This window comes from Hyla sarda, chromosome 2 (assembly GCF_029499605.1).
Source record: "Hyla sarda isolate aHylSar1 chromosome 2, aHylSar1.hap1, whole genome shotgun sequence".
Lineage (NCBI taxonomy): Eukaryota > Metazoa > Chordata > Amphibia > Anura > Hylidae > Hyla > Hyla sarda.
Window position 1 is genome coordinate 82,825,936 of NC_079190.1, and position 19,993 is coordinate 82,845,928.

The 19,993-nt window shown below is 43.5% G+C and overlaps 1 protein-coding gene across 1 annotated transcript in view; it reads right to left on the reverse strand.

The window, feature by feature from the left end:
• Positions 1-562: 562 nt before the first annotated feature.
• The window catches only part of ESYT1 (extended synaptotagmin 1), a 122,177-nt gene continuing 102,746 nt past the window's right edge, over positions 563-19,993 (reverse strand). The window contains exons 26-31 of the mRNA XM_056562314.1: positions 14,969-15,138; positions 13,714-13,812; positions 9,543-9,674; positions 8,001-8,106; positions 5,571-5,620; positions 563-2,035 (exon numbers count right to left, since the gene is read on the reverse strand). Coding sequence (XP_056418289.1) covers positions 2,002-2,035; positions 5,571-5,620; positions 8,001-8,106; positions 9,543-9,674; positions 13,714-13,812; positions 14,969-15,138 — 591 coding nt within the window. The 3' untranslated portion in view covers positions 563-2,001. The remainder of the gene's footprint in view (positions 2,036-5,570; positions 5,621-8,000; positions 8,107-9,542; positions 9,675-13,713; positions 13,813-14,968; positions 15,139-19,993) is intronic.

Consider the following 19,993-nt stretch of genomic DNA (forward strand, 5'->3'; position numbering starts at 1 on the left):
AAACACAGAGCTGTCTGCTGACATCATGAGCTCAGTGCTCTCTGCTGACATCTCTGTCCATTTTAGGAACTGTCCAGAGTAAAAGGAAATCCCCATAGCAAACATATGCTGTTCTGGACAGTTCCTAAAATGGACAGAGATGTCAGCAGAGAGCACTGTGCTCATGATGTCAGCAGAGAACTCTGTTTCAAAAAGAAAATAATTTCCATTGTAGTATTCAGCAGCCAATAAGTACAGGAAGGATTAAGATTTTTTAATAGAAGTAATTTACAAATCTGTTTAACTTTCTGGCACCAGTTGATTATAAAAAAAAAAAAAAAAAAAAAAAAAAAAGGTTTTCACCGGAGTACCCCTTTAAACCACGTATCTCAGGAACAGACTGGCATATCAAGAAGCTGTAAAAAGGTGTGTGATCAGGGCACCCTAAGCCAGTGTTTTTCTAACAGTGCGCCTCCAGCTGTTGCAAAACTACAACTCTCAGCATGCCCGGACAGCCAAAGACTGTCTGGGCATGCTGGGAGTTGTAGTTTTGCAACAGCTGGAGACACACTGTTTGGAAAACAATGTCATAAGCTATTTAATGATGGTGACATCTCTTTTTTTTTTTTTTTTTGGATTGGCTACATGTCCTTTTTTTTACATTTTTTTTTTAAAGGCATCACATTCTGGAGATCTGCTTTTCTGTATGTCTTTCCAGATCACAGCACAAGGAAGAGAGGAAGGGTTCCTTTAAAGGGGTACTCCGCCCCTAGACATCTTATCCCCTATCCAAAGGATACGGGATAAGATGTCAGATCGCCACGGTGCTGCTGCTGGGGAGCACTGGGATCGCTCTGCACGTAATGACGCGCAATACAGGGGCCGGAGCATAGTTACGTCACGGCTCCGCCCCCTCGTGACATCACGGCCGGTCCCTTTCAATACAAGTCTATGGGAGGGGGCGCGGCGGTGGTCACGCCCCCTGCCATAGACTTGCATTAAGGGGACGGGCCGTGATGTCACGAGGGGCAAAGCCATGACGTCACGCTGCTCCGTCCCCTGTATCGCCCGTCATTACGCACAGAGCGAACTCGCTCTGTGCTGTAATGATAGCGCATTGCCGCAGCGGGGGTCCCCAGCAGTGGCACTGCGGCGATCTAACATCTTATCCCCTATCCTTTGGATAGGGGATAAGATGTCTAGGGGCGGAGTACCCCTTTAAGAAATGTCTACCCCAGGTGACACCATAAGGTCCATATATTAGTCTTAAATGATGTATGACAAAAACAGATCTCCTATACAATCCTAACCAAACCGGCAAAAAGGATTTAGATTTCTTTAAAACAAGTAAAAAATAAAAACAGTTACAATAAACCATATGGTAATTAAAAGGTAAAATGTATAAAAAGGGTTAAAAGGCACAATACTCACAAACTTTGTAGGAATGTGGATGGAGGGGAGAGGGGGCTAGGGGTCACCTTAGGTTTCATATAAGATTATTATTGCCTGAACTATAGAAACTAAAATAATAAGATCAAGAACACCCCTGACTGGCAAGTTCCCTGCTGCCATAGTATATACTGAATACTACTTCCAAGTGGACGTTCCTTTTTTTGTAAACTAAAAGTAATAACTAGGCCTTTCTGCTAGAAATTTAGACTTTCTATTAGAAATTCAGACATTTCAATAAGCCCCCCTGCTGTATCCTTATGCGACAGTAAGAGATGTAACTGATCTTCCTTCTTATCCCTCCTATGGCAGTAACACCTATATACACATCAATTTCTAGGATAGAAGGGGTCAGCAGACTGTTAGACTACATTCCCTTGTAACAGCATAAGCATCAAAGCAACAAAATGGTTCCATCGTCTCGTAAGGTGGAGCAGATCTTATGAATGTCCTCGCTTTTCTTGATCGAGAAAGGTTCTTTTCTGCTAGAGATGCTTTCAGATTGTCCATCGCACTTCAGCAAGTAACCTCTCCAAGAAAAAAAATAATGGCTCATCTCATTGAAGATACAGGTTAGACGCTTGTTCTTTCTTCTGACAGGTCATACCTAGAATAAAAGAGAAGTAAAAAAACATTTTTTTTACTTTTGGTGGAATTTGGAAGGGTGACCGAAAAAAATGGCCCCCCCTTTACTCAGGCTTTTCCAAGTAGGTTTTGTAGGATTTTTTTTTGTGTGCCAGGATCTCAAACAAAAAAAAAAAATCCAAAAAACCCTACTAATTCTTTTCTAAGAAAACCTGAAAAGGGGTCGTGGTCATCAGGGGAAAGGGCGCGTCTATAAAAAAAAAAAAATACAGAAAAAAGCGAAAAATTTACTTATGTTTCCACATAAAATGTGGTGGATTTCAGCTCTGGAAAACCTGACAGCTCAGAGCATGTGTAAAAAAAAAAAGAAAAACGTAGGGAAAATAGACAAATACAAGATACGATAGTAAATACTATGAAAAAGTACCTGTCAGGGAAAAAATAAAATTAATCAATTAAAGGCTACAATTACAGGTGCACTTTTTATTTATACAAAAGGGAGGATGAGAACTGTATTTATACATATTAACATAGACTTTCCTTATTTTTTGGATCTGCCCACTTTGTCCAAAAGAACGATATAAAAAAAAAATATAGGACCTGTATCTCAGAGTGGATAGAGTAGGTGCGGAAAGGCATAAAAACATGGGCAACAACGTTTTTTTCCTGAAATGGAAGACTTTCACTAGAACGCATTTTATGATAAAATTGCCCAGCTTTTATCATTTCAGTATTCTGACTAGTGTAACAGAGCTTCTTCAGAATTCCTTAGGTTCCGTGCCGTGATACTTCTACACGCATACAACCTATGCAAACAAGAATATCTGCCATTCCCACGTCCCCGGAAGCAGAGGGATCAGACAGCAGCCACATGTGCCGTTTCCGGGTTCTCAACCCAACCTGACTATACTTTATTGTAATTCCACAGGCATCGCTTGTTCATATACAGTATTTTGTACATGAAGTCATAATAGGTGACCAAATAAGTTTATTGCACCAGCGTGGGTGTGTCCCTGGGCTTCCACACCATAGTGATTGCTTTTTTTGGCACAAAAACGCGGAAGAACACCAATAGGCAAACTTGGGGGGGGGGGGGGTGTCAAGACTTTAGTAAATGCAAAGTGCTGGTTCATAAAAAGTAGGACAGCCAACCAGAATAGGAACACTCCGGTCCTGAGACATCTTATCCCGGTACTCCGGTCCTGAGACATCTTATCACCTATCCAAAGGATAGGGGATAAGATGTCTCACTGCAGGGGTCCCGCAACTGGGGACCCCCGCAATCTTGTATTCACCACCCACCTGTTTGAGCTGCACACCGCGGTGCCAGCTCACAAACAGCCGGGTGACGTTACAACTCCGCCCCCATGTGACGTCGCCCCCCGCCCCCGCTATGCAAGTCTATGGGAGGGGGCGTGACGGCCGTGACGCATAGTGGGGGCGGGTGGTGACGTCACACACGGGGGGGGGGGGGGGGGGTAGTTGTAACGTCACAATACTCCGGTCCTGTGGTTGCCACCCGGCTGTTTGTGAGCTGGCACCGCGGCGTGCAGCTCAAACAGGTGGGTGGTGAATACAAGATTACAGTGGTCCCTAGTTGCGGGACACCTGCAGTGAGACATCTTATCCCCTATCCTTTGGATAGGGGATAAGATGTCTCAGGACCGGAGTACCCCTTTAAGGGCAAGACTGCACTGCATGTAGGAACATGACAGTATCTGCTTGACAATGAAAATAGACATGATTTGTAGACATCCCTAAATGTTTTGGTGTAGCTGTAGTGTAGTAATCTCGGTGGAGGAGCCTATATTGAATCAGAACATTCCTGGCACTAACAGAATAAAAGTAGTAATCAGAAACATCCTCCCAGTCATCCTCTGATAAGTCAGGAATGTCAGTGCGCCATTTAGAAAGAGCTCTATCAAAGGGGCTTGGACCACACGACTGCAGGAGGGCATACATATTTGTCAGAGGCTTAGCTATGTCCTCCATTCGGACCACAGACTCAAATCCAGACAAACAGAGGGAGAACTGCAGCAACTGAAACTCAGCCCGCACCGCCTGCCAACGCTGCAAATACTGAAAGAAACTACACGGTGGCAGGTGATGTGCGAGACCGGGGAGAAGATAAAGGACGAAGAATCAGGGAAAATGGGACTCAAGTATTTAACCCCTAGAAGAGCTTAATAACCAAGTCTAGGATGACTAAAGAATAGGTGGAGGTGTGGGTACACACATAAAGGGGTGTGAGGAGAGTGAGAGGTGGCAACTATTTTTTCTGCACTGCTAGCCATGCCATCGCTACCACCTGAATGGGAATTAAAGGAGTAGTCCAGTGGTGAACCCAGTGTTGAACAACTTATCCCCTATCCTAAGGATAGGGGATAAGTTTGAGATCGCGGGGGGTCCGACCGTTGGGGCCCCCTGCGATCTCCTGTACGGAGCCCCGACAGCCCGCGGGAAGGGGGCGTGTAGACCTCCGCACGAAGCGGCGGCCGACACGCCCCCTCAATACAACTCTATTGCAGAGCCGAAGCACTGCCTTCGGCAATCTCCGGCTCTGCCATAGCGATGTATTGAGGGGGTGTGTCGGCCGCCGCTTCGTGCGGAGGTCGACACCCGCTATCTGGCCGGAGAGCCTGGCCTCCGTACAGAGGGATCGCAGGGGACCCCAGCGGTCGGACCCCCGCGATCTCAAACTTATCCCCTATCCTTAGGATAGGGGATACGTTTTTCTCCACTGGACTACCCCTTTAAGGAAGCATTACACAGGCCTTTGTAAGATCCCACCCATCAAGGAAAAAGAACGTGTCTCGAAAAAAAAAAACACTTAATATATGAAAAAAAAACTTCAAATATTTTTAATGTTCCCACATAAAATGTGGTGGATTTGAGCTCTGGATAACCTGACAGCTCAGAGGAGTTGTAAAAAAAGGAAAAATTTAGGGAAAATCGCCAAATACATAATTCAATAGTAAATACCATGGAAAAGTACCTGTCGGAAAAAAAACTCCCACGAAGAAAACTACACTCCACTCTTAGTAAATGAAGCCCAAAGTCTTTATAAAGGCTACAATTACACATGCATTTTTTTTCTACAAAAGGGAGGATAAAAACTTTATTTATACATTAACATACACTACGGGGCAGCAGGTGATATGTGTGCTTTAGAGCAGAGGAAAAGATAAAAGGATGAGGAATCAGGGAAATGTGACTCTAGCCATGCCATCGCTACTGCCTGAATGGGAATTAAGAAAGCATTACCCAGGCCTTCACAAGATCCCACCCACACCCCACCATCCCTGTCATTCCAGGGACATAACTCTTTTGCAGGATTTGGTTTGGGTCTATTTTGCAGGCATTTGGCCGTGGCTAACACCTTGTGTATCTTGATTCCTGCCGACGGTTTTGATTTATTGTGCTCTCTGTCCATCTGTTTATTGTGCGAGATGTGGATAAGTGGGGAAGCCTTTAGCACGATTAGATTATTGTGAAATTCCATAAGTTTTATTAGGTAAATAAATGTACTTTTTTTTTTTTAACATTACAGAACTTACCATTCATTAACTCCCTTAGACAAGTCCACCTGAGAAAGGTCGATAACAACCTGTAGGATTAGGAGGAGACAGATCACTATTAAATGAATACCATGAAACGAAAACCTTAAAATTTATAAATTAACATTTCTGCCCTATATCTAAAGGATTGGCATATTTTGTTTTGTTTATAAGTAAAGTATTTTGCACACCTTTATGTGTCCTGCATATCTGCATATTTGTCACTCTTGTCCCATCATTAACACTTATCTCCTATCCTGATAAGTGTCTGATCTCGGGGGGTCTGCCTGCTAGGACCTCCCACGATTTTGAGAACACTGTCCCGGGTGTTTTTTAATGGACTGGTGTCAGCGCATGCACACTACACTTATTGCTTAAGAAGTCTGCTGAAGATAGCTGCCAAACCATGTTCACTGTTCCATTCCGACAGGAGACTCAGGACCCTACTCTCTCGATTGGCTGGGATCCCAATGGCCAGACTTAATCATACATATATCCCCTATACAGAGCATTAGTGTTAATGGCAGGACAAGCCCTTAAGACCAGAAACCATGCAGTGTAGAAAAGAGAACCTAAGTAAACACACCACATACTTTATATTATTGCTGCATTTATTGACAAAACAAATGTTATCCTACAATCATGTTATCTATAAAGTTGTCCAGTGAAGACACAATTTTCATCGCCCTTCATGCTCACTTTCAGTCTCTGACCAGGCTTTTAAAAAGGAAAATTGTCAGCCTGTTCACCCACACTAAACCCAATACACTGGATTATAGTGTGGGTGAACAGAAGTCCTTACTTAAAGGAGTTCTCCAACTGAAATCTTTTATCCCCTGCTGTGCCCGGGCTGTAAAACTGTACATAATAAACTTTCACTTACCTGCCTACGATTCCCCGTTGTTCCGATATCGCCGTCCGTGCTCCGGTCCCTGTCAGCTTCCTCTTCCTGCGGGTCGGTGACTTCACTCTGCACTCAGCCTATCAGCGGCCGCGACGGGACATTGCTGCGGCCGCTGATAGGCTGAGCGCAGAGTGAAGTCACCGACCCGCAGGAAGTGGAAGAGACCAGGAACGGAGAACGGGACGGCGATATCGGAACAACGGGGGATCGTAGGCAGGTAAGTGAAAGTTTATTATGTATAGTTTTACAGCCCGGGCACAGGGGGGTTAAAAGTTTTAGCTTAGAGAACTCCTTTAAAGGGGTACTCCGGTTTGAATTTTTTTTTTTCAAATCAACTGGAGCCAGAAAGTAAAAAAGACTTGCAAATTACTTCTATTTAAAAATCTTAATCCCACCAGTACTTATCAGCTGCTGTATGCTCCACAGGAAGTTGTGATAGTTCTTTTCTCTCTGACCACAGTGCTCTCTCCTTACACCTTTGTCAGGAACTGTCCAGAGTAGGAGTAAATCCCCATAGCAAACCCCTCCTGCTCTGGACAGTTCCTGACATGGACAGAGGTGGCAGCATAGAGCACTGGAAGGAACTACACAACTTCCGCTGTAGCATACAGCATCTGATAAGTCCAGGAAGGATTAACATTTTTAAATAGAAGTAATTTACAAATCTGTTTTTTGCACCAGTCGATTTGAATAAATGTGTTTTCCACCGGAGTACCCCTCTAAATATGTTCAGCAGGTCCTAAAGAAGTGGAGTTACAGAAAATGAATATGTAAATTGAGCCAACTGAGCCCCCCCCATTAACTGAATTTAGCTGAGGATCTTTTGGGGAACATATCTCAGGACCTACTGGACATATTTAAGTAAATGACCCCACGATGGATTCCTGTTCAACCGCACTATAACCCAGTGTATTAGGTTTAGTGTGGGTGAACAGGCTGACAGTTCTCCTTTAAAAGACTTATCTGAAAAAACACAGAATCTGAACACTGCTTAAAGGGGTATTCCGCCCCTAGACATCTTATCCCCTATGCAAAGGATAGGGGATAAGATGTCAGATCGCAGCGGTGCCGCTGCTGGGGAGCCCCGGGATCCCCGCTGCGGCACTGCGCTATCATTACAGCACAGAGCGAGTTCGCTCTGCAAGTAATGACGGGCAATACAGGGGACGGAGCCCCTCATGATGGCTCCGCCCCTCATGACATCACGGCCCGCCCCTTTCAATACAAGTCTATGGGAGGGGGCGCGGCGGTCGTCACGCCCCCTGCCATAGACTTGCATTAAGGGGATGGGCCGTGATGTCATGAGGGGCGGCGCCATGACGTCACGCGGCTCCGTCCCCTGTATCGCCTGTCATTACGCACAGAGCGAACTTGCTCTGTACTGTAATGATAGCGGGGTGCCGCAGCGGGGATCCCGGGGCTCCCCAGCAGCGGGACCGCGGCGATCTAACATCTTATTCCTTGCAGTATAAATCACATCAGTCTAAAAAGCATATATCAGGATATATTAGGAATGAAGTCCGCACCTTTCCAAGAAGCTCTTTTTCTCTTGACATGAAGGATACACTGTTTTTCACAGAGATTTCTAGTTTTCTCTTTGTTGCTTCCTCCAATGGTATTTCCCACTCCAACCTGACATAATCACAAGGGTAAGTCAATACAATACACACATTTACCAGTCTTTACACAGTAACTTTGTCACTGAGGACTATAAGTCCAATTGTAGGACATGTGGATATTAACTTAATGATAAAGCATGAACACAGCGCACAAAGTCATTAATATGGTGTATGGAGCCATAAGATTGACAAGAAGCAGTACTTCTAGAAGAGAAGCATAACACTAAGGGTTTCGTTTTTTTAAATCTGTGAAACAGATGCAAGTCCTGGCCAGACTGCAGGATCTATGCTTCTTTCAGTTCAGTTAGGTTTAGTGCTAGGTCCCGCGCCATTTGAGAAACCTTGGCATTGATGTGCGGGCTCTGGTATGTCCTTCATATAAGGATATACTGGCGAATGTCTCAATTTTAACATCAGTGTTGATGGATAGCCAATGTCACTGTATACATCTACCACAGTAGTGCACCTAAATTTCTGTATTATTCTAATTGCTACACATCCACATCGTCTATCTGGTGTAGGATTCTATTGTGGCACTTGTAGTCCGCTGCAGGCATCCTCCATTGTATGCATTTTTATGCTGGGGATCGCCCTTAGCAACGGACTACAAGGGCAGGATCTGCTCCCCCAGTATAAATGCACAACAGCATTTGGGGTTGAGCACCTCCAGCCATTTGAGACCACGTTCTTTGTAGTTCTTTCAGTTCAGGTCATCAGACATGCTTGGACATGCATCCATAATAGGCTCATCTGAAACCAGTCCAATGCATAATTTGATGGAACACTGAGTATAGCCCCCAGATTTCAATGGTAGCCATTTTAGGGTTAAGTACAACTTTTTGTACAATGCTTTAAAGGGAATGAATCTGTCAGCTCTTTATCATGCTCAGAGCTCAAGAGTCAAGGATGGATTACTGAGCTGCTGCAGCATGCATGCCTTCTCCCTCCCCCACCCCTTCCTGCCTTGATTGACTGAAGTACGGGGCTCAGTGCTGGAACCAGAGCCCTGTACATAAATAATGCAGGGCAGAGAGGGGTGGGGGAGGGAGGAGGAGTGTACTCTTGGGCTCCTACAGATTTTGACACTTGAGCTCTGAACATGATATGACAGATTTCCTTTAATACAAACCAGCGCATTAGTCATAGTTGGTCCTTCCTGGATATGGTACATTTTTATCTGATGAAATGGAGGAGAATCATCAAAACTTGTGCAAAGGAAAACCTGACAGTTGCCCATAGCAACCAATCAGATCGCTTAATTTTTGAAAAGGCCTCTAAAAAAATAAAAGAAGCAGTCTAATTGGTTGCTATGGGGAAATGGTCAACTATTCCTCTGCACAGGTCTTAATCTCCTCCAATGTCTCTATCTATGTTACCTCAGCAGTATTCGCAACATATGAGCCTATACTGCCTAACCCACAGTGCTGTCATTCATACAAAAGTGCTTACTTTTCATTGAACTCTGGATGAACGGTCCGTTTCTTAATGCTTGTTTTTCGTTTTGTGGCACGGTTTTTATCTGGTAACAAGATGGCTGACAAATATATATCAGGAAGCTCCTTGGAACTGCCATTTAAATTCCTGAGTTTAAGCCAAAACAAAAGAACCATTAAATTCACATGACAATGAATCTACGATGACAGTACAGTAGGCGTCCCGGCAATCGGGTCTCAACCCCTCAAGGATGCAGCCAATTTAACTTTTTTTTTCTCCTCACCTTTCAAAGGCCTTTTTTTTTTTTTCTTCCAGTTAGGACAGCCATATTATGGCTTGTTTTTTGTGCAGCATGTTGAATTTTTTGTTAATGTTATCATTAATATATTTATTTATTTATTTAAAATTATTATTGGTAGGGTGGACTTCCATGAGTCTGTATGATTACAGTGCTATCAAATTTAGGTTTTCTTGTTGTTCTACTTTTAAAAAAGTGTATTTTGCACCAATTTAAAATAAATATATATTTTTTTTAATTTCATCCTTTTTTGCAAAGTGATAAAAAAACAGCAATTCTGACATTAGGTATTTTTTTTTTCTTTCTGCAAAATTTTAGTAGTAGTTCAGGCATTTCCAAAACTATGACTGCCAATTATTTTAGATTTTTATATAATGAAAGGGGTTAACCCCTTAAGGACTCAGCCCATTTTGGCCTTAAGGACTCAGACAATTTAATTTTTACGTTTTCATTTTTTCCTCCTCGCCTTCTAAAAATCATAACTCTTTTATATTTTCATCCACAGACTAGTATGAGGGCTTGTTTTTTGCGCGACCAGTTGTCCTTTGTAATGACATAACTCATTGTATCATAAAATGTATGGCGCAACCAAAAAACACTATTTTTGTGGGGAAATTAAAACGAAAAACGCAATTTTGCTAATTTTGGAAGGTTCCGTTTTCACGCCGTACAATTTATGGTAAAAATGACATGTGTTCTTTATTCTGAGGGTCAATACGATTAAAATGATACCCATTATTACATACTTTTATATTATTGTTGCGCTTAAAAAAATCACAAACTTTTTAATCAAATTAGTACATTTATAATCCCTTTATTTTGATGACCTCTAACTTTTTTATTTTTCCGTATAAGCGGCGGTATGGGGGCTCATTTTTTGCGCCATGATCTGTACTTTTTATTTATACCACATTTGCATATAAAAAACTTTTAATGAATTTTTTATAATTTTTTAAAATAAAATGTATTTAAAAAGTAGCAATTTTGGACTTTTTTTTTTTTCCGTTCACGCCGTTCCCCGTACGGGATCATTAACATTTTATTTGAATAGTTTGGACATTTACGCACGCGGCGATACCAAATATATCTATAAAATTTATTTTTTACGCTTTTTGGGGGTAAAATAGGAAAAAACTGACATTTTACTTTTTTTATTGGGGGAGGGGATTTTTCACTTTTTTTTTTATTTTACTTTTACATTTTTTTTTACACTTGAATAGTCCCCATAGGGGACTATTCATAGCAATACCATGATTGCTAATACTGATCTGTTCTATGTATAGGACATAGAACAGATCAGTGTTATCGGCGATCTTCTGCTCTGGTCTACTCGATCTCAGACCAGAGCAGGAGACGCCGGGAGCCGGACGGAGGAAGGTGAGGGGACCTCCGTGCGGCGTTCTGAATGATCGGATCCCCGCAGCAGCGCTGGGGGCGATCCGATCATTCATTCAAATCGCGCACTGCCGCAGATGCCGGGATCTGTATTGATCCCGGCACCTGAGGGGTTAATGGCGGACGCCCGCGAGATCGCGGGCGTCGGCCATTGCCAGCGGGTCCCTGGCTGCGATCAGCAGCCGGGATCAGCCGCGCATGACACGGGCATTGCTCCGATGCCCGCGGTTATGCACAGGACGTAAATGTACGTCCTGGTGCGTTAAGTACCACCGCACCAGGACATACATTTACGTCCTGCGTCCTTAAGGGGTTAAAGGGGTTGTGTTCAATTTTTTCAATACTTTTATAGAATAATGTACCTCACAGGGTACTTATACATAGGATCACTTGTACAACACACCAAAATATTTCTGTATTGCATCTCCTATTAAACTCTGCCACTAGACGATCATATTACAAACAGAGCCCCCTACCACTGTCTAACTCCTTAGATGCTGATGTCAATAGTGACCTTGGCATGTGGGGGGATAAACAGCTGGCATCAGTTATTTCTGATATCCAACTCATATAAGCCATATATGGAGCGGCCTCGGCTTCTTGCATTACTGCTATTTTCTGAGAATAATAGGGGGTGTCCCTATGTTTTAATAACACTGATTCTGAATGATGTACCTCTCTAATGTTTTAGATAAGGACAAAAATCTTTATTTCATCAGTGATCTTTCGCTTAATTAGCCAATGTAAGTCCACTTCGGCACAGCACGTTTCATGTTCTTAGACTACTGGCTGCTTCTAAACAGTTACAGGAAGTTAAATATTTTCACTAAAGCTCTGTGCTTTCACATGGGAAATTAAAAGATTTACAACTGAATGAATGCTTTGAAAAGTAATGTAACCCTGACCCTAACAGTGGTGGGCACCGAGATGCCAAGAAAGCAATAAGATTTCCATGTCCAAAAAACCATCACATTCATTTGCTAAAAAAATACTTAATATCATTCTGAATATTTATTAAAGGGGTACTCCGGTGGGAAACTTTTATTTTTTTTTAAATGAACTGGTGCCAGAAAGTTAAACAGATTTGTAAATGACTTCTATTAAAAAAAATCTTAATCCTTTTAGTACTTTATAGCAGCTGTATGCTACAGAGCAAATGCTTTACTTTTTGAATTTCTTTTTTGTGTTATCCACAGTGCTCTCTGCTGACACCTCTGTCCGTGTCAGGAACTGTCCAGAGCAGCATAGGTTTGCTATGGGGATTTTCTCCTACTCTGGACAGTTCCTGACACGGACAGAGGTGTCAGCAGAGAGCACTGTGGACAACACAAAAAAGAAATTCAAAAAATAAAGATTTTCCTCTGTAGCATACAGCTGCTAAAAAGTACTGAAAGGATTAAGATTTTTTAATAGAGGTAATTTACAAATCTGTCTAACTTTCTGCCACCAGTTCATTAAAAAAAAAAAAAAAAAAAGTTTTCCACTGGAGTACCCCTTTAAAACAGGCACCTACAGGTGCAGGATTATACAGTAACCCCCCGACCTGCGATGGCCCCGACATATGATCAAATCGACATACGATGCTTTTATATGTCGGGGCCATCGCATTAACTGCTATCCGACAGCGCAAAACGCTTAAGCTGCTGTCGGATAGCAGTTTAAGCATCCCGGGCAGGTTCGCTTACCTATTCCCGCTGCTCCGGGTCCACTTCGCGATCCTCCGGCGTCTTCTGTATCTTCTCCAGGGTCCGGGCCTTGCTTTCCGGCGTCGTTATTACGTCACTACGCACGCCGCGCCGGCACAGCAGCGTAATAACGTCACCAGAAAGCGAGGCCCGGACCCTGCAGAAGATGCGCAAGACACCGGAGGATCGCGAAGAAGACACCGGAGCAGCGGGACAGCATTGGGAGCCCCTGGAACAGCAGCGGGAGCGGTGAGGACCTGGTGCGGAGCGGCGGGGACAGGTGAGTACAGCTTCCTATACTTAACATTGCACGGATCCCTCAACATACGATGGATTCGACAAACGATGGTTCGTTTGGAACAAATTACCATCGTATGTTGAGGGACCACTGTACATATATTAATGTACATCTCTGTAAAAATACATCAATGGGGTTATCCAGTCTTTTTTTTAATTTTTATTGATGGCAAATTCTTAGGATAATGCTGGGAGTTGTAGTTTCGCAACAGCTGGAGGCACCCTGGTTGGAAAACACTGGTCTAAAGTAAAGGAGATGACTGCAATACAAGGCACAGCCACTACCCAGTGTACAGCTCTGTGCCTGGTAGAGTGTAGTTGAAGTCAGCTTACTGGGAGAGGTGGCATGATTTGGACCCCCACTGATCACATATTGATGGCCTATCCTTAATAAAAAAAAAAAAAAAAAATAATAATAATAATAATAAAAAACAAAAAACTGGAGAACCCATATATTCATATGCTATCAATCTGAACACACGCAGTCATGAAAAACCCATATAGAGCTTACCTGCATTTGTGCATCACAGCTAAAAGCTTTCCCTCTTTTGCCGGATAATACACTGTTACATTTAGCTGACTTGCATTGGATTCTGTGGTATCTGGATAGCTGTAGAAAATAAAAAACACATTAAATGTACTTTCTTATTGATGTTCTTGTGTATATTATTTAAATTTCCCATCCCCACATAAGGCTACATCAGTGAAATAGCTCTATAAACAGATTTGTAAATGATTTCTATTTAAAAAATCTTAATCCTTTAAGTACTTTTTAGAGGAAATTCTTTACTTTCTGATTTTTTTTGTGTTGTCCACAGTGCTCTCTGCTGACACCTCTGTCCGTGTCAGGAACTGTCCAGAGTAGCATAGGTTTGCTATGGGGATTTTCTCCTGCTCTGCACAGTTCCTGATATGGGCATCAGGTGTCAGCAGAGAGCAGTGTGGACAATACAAAAAAGAAATTCAAAAAGATAAGATTTTCCTCTGTAGCAAACAGCTGCTAAAAAGTACTGAAAGGATTAAGATTTTTTTTTTTTAATAGAAGTAATTTACAAATCTGTTTAACTTTCTGGCACCAGTTTATTTAAAAAATAAAAGTTTTCCACCGGAGTATCCCTTTAATAGGGTGGTGACTCCTGGTCACTGCTGCTTCCTGTGACACATCAACCCAGTGTTTCCCAACCAGGGTGCCTATAGATGTTGCAAAACTACAACTCCCAGCATGCCCCGACAGCCTTTGGCTGTCCGGGCATGCTGGGAGTTGTAGTTTTGCAACACCTGGAGGCCCCCTGGTTGGGAAACACTGCATTAAGACAATAAAAACTGCCTGCTCAGCTAGTTATGGGCAAGCAGTGACCAGGAGCTTTGGGGCAGCAGCTGCAGAGGAAAATGGGGCAGGTGTAATTGACTTTGTTTTATTTTTATGTCACCAGAGCCAATTGTAGTTTTTGTGCAAGGAATGGACAAGGGGGGAGATTTATCAAAACCGGTCCAGAGGGAAAGTTGCCCAATTTCCCATAGCAACCAATCGGCTTTCTTCTTTCATTTTTAACAAGGCCTCTGCAAAATGAAAGAAGCGATCTGATTGGTTGCTATGGGCAACTGGGCAACTTTCCCTCTGGACAGGTTTTGATAAATCTCCCCCAATGCCTTTATTTGAGAGGTCTGTAAGGTTCTTACCGATAGTGCCACAGCATTACAATAACCTTACATAAATATTCACACGATTTGTACACCCACCAAGTGGTGCAGGTGGGGGTGCTCACCTGTTGGCATTGGATACCCTGTGCCTCAGCTCCCCCGTAGAGCTCTCGTCATTGCCCAAAGCAGATTCTAAGCTAAATGATGAATCCTGAGGGTTTGGGGGTTTTACAGGTACAGAAGATTTGACACTAAGAGCACGGAGCTCCGGACTGACATTAGGTGAAGAGAGGATCTGAAAAAAGAACAATTTTAGTGTAAAACATCAAAATACTGTATTGTCAGGAATATGCATACAGTTGTGTGCACTTTAAAAAGGAGATCAGTGAACTGGCGTTGCCCGGTTTTTTCTTCCTAATCCTTGTTGGGGAAGAAAATTAACAAACACAGAAGGAAGCTTTTGACTTCATATCCCATCCCCATATATTGTTGTCATATCCCAACCCCATATCCCGACCTCCTATCCCCGACCTCCTATCCGGACCCGTAACATGTGTACCAGGTATTGAAATATCTCCAGCCGTTTGGAAGTTATGCAGTAACATATATTTGCCATAGACTTGTATGGGTCTTTAACCCCTTGGGGACGGAGCCCATTATGACCCTAAGGACGGGAGCATTTTTTGCAAATCTGACCACTGTCACTTTAAGCATTAATAACTCTGGAATGCTTTTACTTATAAATTTGATTCCGAGATTGTTTTTTCGTGACATATTCTACTTTATGTTAGTGGTAAATTTTCGGCGATACTTGCATCCTTTCTAGGTGAAAAATGCAAAAATTTCATGAAAAATTTGAAAATTTTGCATTTTTCTAACTTTGAAGCTCTCTACTTATAAGGAATATGGATATTCCAAATAAATTATGTATCGATTCACATATACAATACATCTACTTTATGTTTGCATCATAAAATTGACGAGTTTTTACTTTTGGAAGACACCAGAGGGCTTCAAAGTTCAGCAGCAATTTTCCAATTTTTGGCAAAATTTTCAAAATCGGAATTTTTCAGGGACCAGTTCAGGTTTGAAGTGGATTTGAAGGGTCTTCTGGTTAGAAATACCCGATAAATGACCCCATTATAAAAACTGCACCCCTCAAAGTATTCAAAATGACAATCAGTAAGTGTGTTAACCCTTTAGGTGTTTCACAGGAATAGCAGCAAAGTGAAGGAGAAAATTCAAAATCTTCATTTTTTACACTGGCATGTTCTTGTAGACCCAGTTTTTGCATTTTTACAAGGGGTAAAAGGAAAAAAATCCTCTCAAAATTTGTAACCCAATTTCTCTCGAGTAAGAAAATACCTCATATGTGTATGTCAAGTGTTCGGCGGGTGCACTAGAGGGCTCAGAAGCGAAGGAGCAACAATGGGATTTAGGAGAGTGAGTTTTTCTGAAATGGTTTTTGGGGGACATGTCCCATTTAGGAAGCCCCTATGGTGCCAGGACAGCAAAAAACCCCACATCGCACACTATTATGGAAACAACACCCCTCAAGGAACGTAACAAGGGGTATGGTGAGCCTTAACACCCCACAGGTGTTTGACAACTTTTTGTTAAAGTCGGATGTGTAAATTAAAAAAAAATATTTTTCCACTAAAATGCTGTTTTTTCCCCAAATTTTACTTTTTTACAAAGGGTAATAGGAGAAAATGCCCCCCAAAATTTGTAACCCCATTTCTTCTGAGTATGGAAATACCCCATATGTGGACGTCAAGTGCACTGCGAGCGAACTACAATGCTCAGAAGAGAAGGAGCACCATTGAGCTTTTAGAGAGATAATTTGTTTGGAATGGAAGTTGGGGGCCATGTGCATTTACAAAGCCCCCCGTGATGCCAGAACAGTGGACCCCCCCACATGTGACCCCATTTTGGAAACTACACCCCTCACGGAATGTAATAAGGGGTGCAGTGAGCATTTACACCCCACTGGCGTTTGACAGATCTTTGGAACAGTGGGCTGTGCAAACAAAAAAATAAAATTTTTCATTTTCACGTACCACTGTTCCAAAAATCTGTCAGACCCCTGTGGGGCGTAAATGCTCACTGTACCCCTTATTACATTACATGAGGGGTGTAGTTTCCAAAATGGGGTCACATGTGGGTATTTATTATTTTGCATTTATGTCAGAATCAGCCACCCCTGTGCAAATCACCAATTTCGGACTCAAATGTACTTGGTGCGCTCTCACTCCTTAGCCTTGTGTGCCCGCAGAGCATTTTACGCCCACATATGGGGTATTTCCGTACTCAGCAGAAATTGCATTACAAATTTTGGGGGTCTTTTTTTCCTTTTACCTCTTGTGAAAATAAAAAGTAAAGGGCAACACCAGCATGTTAGTGTAAAATTTTTTTTTTTTACACTAACAGGCTGGTGTAGACCCCAACTTTTCCTTTTCATAAGGGGTAAAAGGAGAAAAAGCCCCCCCCAAATTTGTAGTGCAATTTCTCCCGAGTACGGAAATACCCTATATGTGGCCCTAAACTGTTTCCTTGAAATACGACAGGGCTCCAAAGTGAGAGAGCACATGCGCATTTGAGGACTAAATTAGGGATTGCACAGGGGTGGACATTGGGAATCACTGGCGTAGAATACCCCTAACAGGGTGCCTCCAGCTGTTGCTAAACTCCCAGCATGCCTGGACAATCAGTGGCTGTCCGGAAATACTGGGAGTTGTTGTTTTGCAACAGCTGGAGGCTCCGTTTTGGAAACACTGCTGTACAATACGTTTTTTATTTTTATTGGGGGGGGGGGGGGGGACAGTGTAAGGGGGTGTATATGTTGTGTTTTACTCTTTATTAGGTGGTAGTGTAGTGTAGTGTTTTTAGGGTACATTCACACTGGCTGGTTACGGTGAGTTTCCCGCTAGGAATTTGCGCTGCGGCGAAAAATTTGCCGCAGCTCATACAGTGAAGCAGGAAACTTGCTGTAAACCCGCCCGTGTGAATGTACCCTGTACGTTCACATGGGGGGGGGGGGGGGCAAACCTCCAGCTGTTTCAAAACTACAACTCCCAGCATGCACGGTCTGTCAGTACATGCTGGGAGTTGTAGTTTTGAAACAGCTGGAGGCACACTGGTTGGAAAACCTTCAGTTAGGTTCTGTTACCTAACTCAGTATTTTCCAACCAGTGAGCCTCCAGCTGTTGCAAAACTACAACTCCCAGCATGCACGGTCTGTCAGTACATGCTGGGAGTTGTAGTTTTGAAACAGCTGGAGGCACACTGGTTGGAAAATACTGAGTTAGGTAACAGAACCCAACTCAGTATTTTCCAACCAGTGTGCCTCCAGCTGTTGCAAAACTACAATTCCCAGCATGTCTGATCACAGAAGGGCATGCTGGGAGATGTAGTTATGCAACAGCTGGAGGTTTGCAACTACAACTCCCAGCATGCCGAGACAGCTGTTTGCTGTGTGGGCATGCTGGAATTTGTAGTTTTGCAACATCTGGAGTGCTACAATTTAGACACCACTGAACAGTGATCTCCAAACTGTGGACCTCCAGATGTTGCAAAACTACAACTCCCAGCATGCCCAGACAGCAAACAGCTATGTGGGCATGCTGGGAGTTGTAGTTTTGCAAGATCTAGAGGGCAGTATAGAGATCACTGTGCAGTGGTCTCTAAACTGCAGACCTTCAGCTGTTGCAAAACTACAAATTCCAGCATGCCCACACAGCAAACAGCTGTCTGGGCATGCTGGGAGTTGTAGTTTTGCAATATCTGGAGGGCTACAGTCTAGAGACCACTATAGTGGTCTCAGACTGTAGCCCTCTAGATGTTGCTATGCAACTACTCACCGGCTTCCGTCGCATCCGGGAGCCGTCCTCTTCTGCCGCACGCCACCGCAGATCTCCGTCGCCGCCGCCGATCCCCGTCGCTCCGCTGCCTCCGGAGGGGTAAGTGGACTCCGGCGCCCGGTCCTCTTCGTTTTCCCCGTTCTGCCCCGCCTATTGTGGGAGGGCAGGATGGGGGAAAACGAAAGTAAACCCCTCCGCCCCAGATCTGCTATTGGTGGTCGCGTCTAGACCACCAATAGCAGAGATAGGAGGGGTGGCACCCATGCCACCTCACTCCTATCGCTCCGATCCCCCTTCTATTCCGGGTCACCGGGTCACCATAGACCCGTAATGACCCGGAATCGGCGCAAATCGCAAGTGTGAATTCACTTGCGATTTGCGCCGATCGCCGACATGGGGGGGTCTAATGACCCCCCTGGGCATTTGCACGGGGTGCCTGCTGATAGATATCAGCAGTCACCCCGGCCCGCTCCCCGCCCGGCGGGGGCCGAAATTCCCACGGGCGTATGGATACGCCCTTCGTCCTTAAGTACCAGGACGCAAGGGCGTATGCATACGCCCTTCGTCCCCAACAGGTTAAAACCCAGACCCTGGCAAATGGGGGTGAGTAAGGGTTAAATCACCTATCCTATGTTTGTTGTTGACATATAAGTAACATGTGTGCCAAGTTTCATGTTAATATCTTAAGCCGTTTGGACGTGATGCTGGAACATACACACATACATACACACACACATGCATACACATACATACACATACACATATACATACACACACACACACACACACACACCCATATATACACACACACATATATACACACACACACACACATATACACACACATACATACATACACACACACACACACACACACACACACACATACATACACACACATACACATATACACACACATACACACACACACACACACACATATATACACATACACACACACACACATATATACACATACACACACATATATACACATACACACACGTTGAGTTTTATATATAAAGATTCAACAACAAGTGACTATTTGGTACTATCCTTCTCTGCTGAAACTATGGACATGGCTAACACTATGCTTATTTTCTAAATCAGTTGGGGGACTAGCTGTCACGCCCCCTCCCATAGACTTGCATTGAGGGGAAGGGGCGTGACGCCACACGGGGGCGGAGTCGTGACGTCACTTACTTCCGTTCCGGTGGTCTATATTGCGAGGGACCCCTGGGATCAGACATCTTATCCCCTATCCTTTGGATAGGGAATAAGATGTCTAGG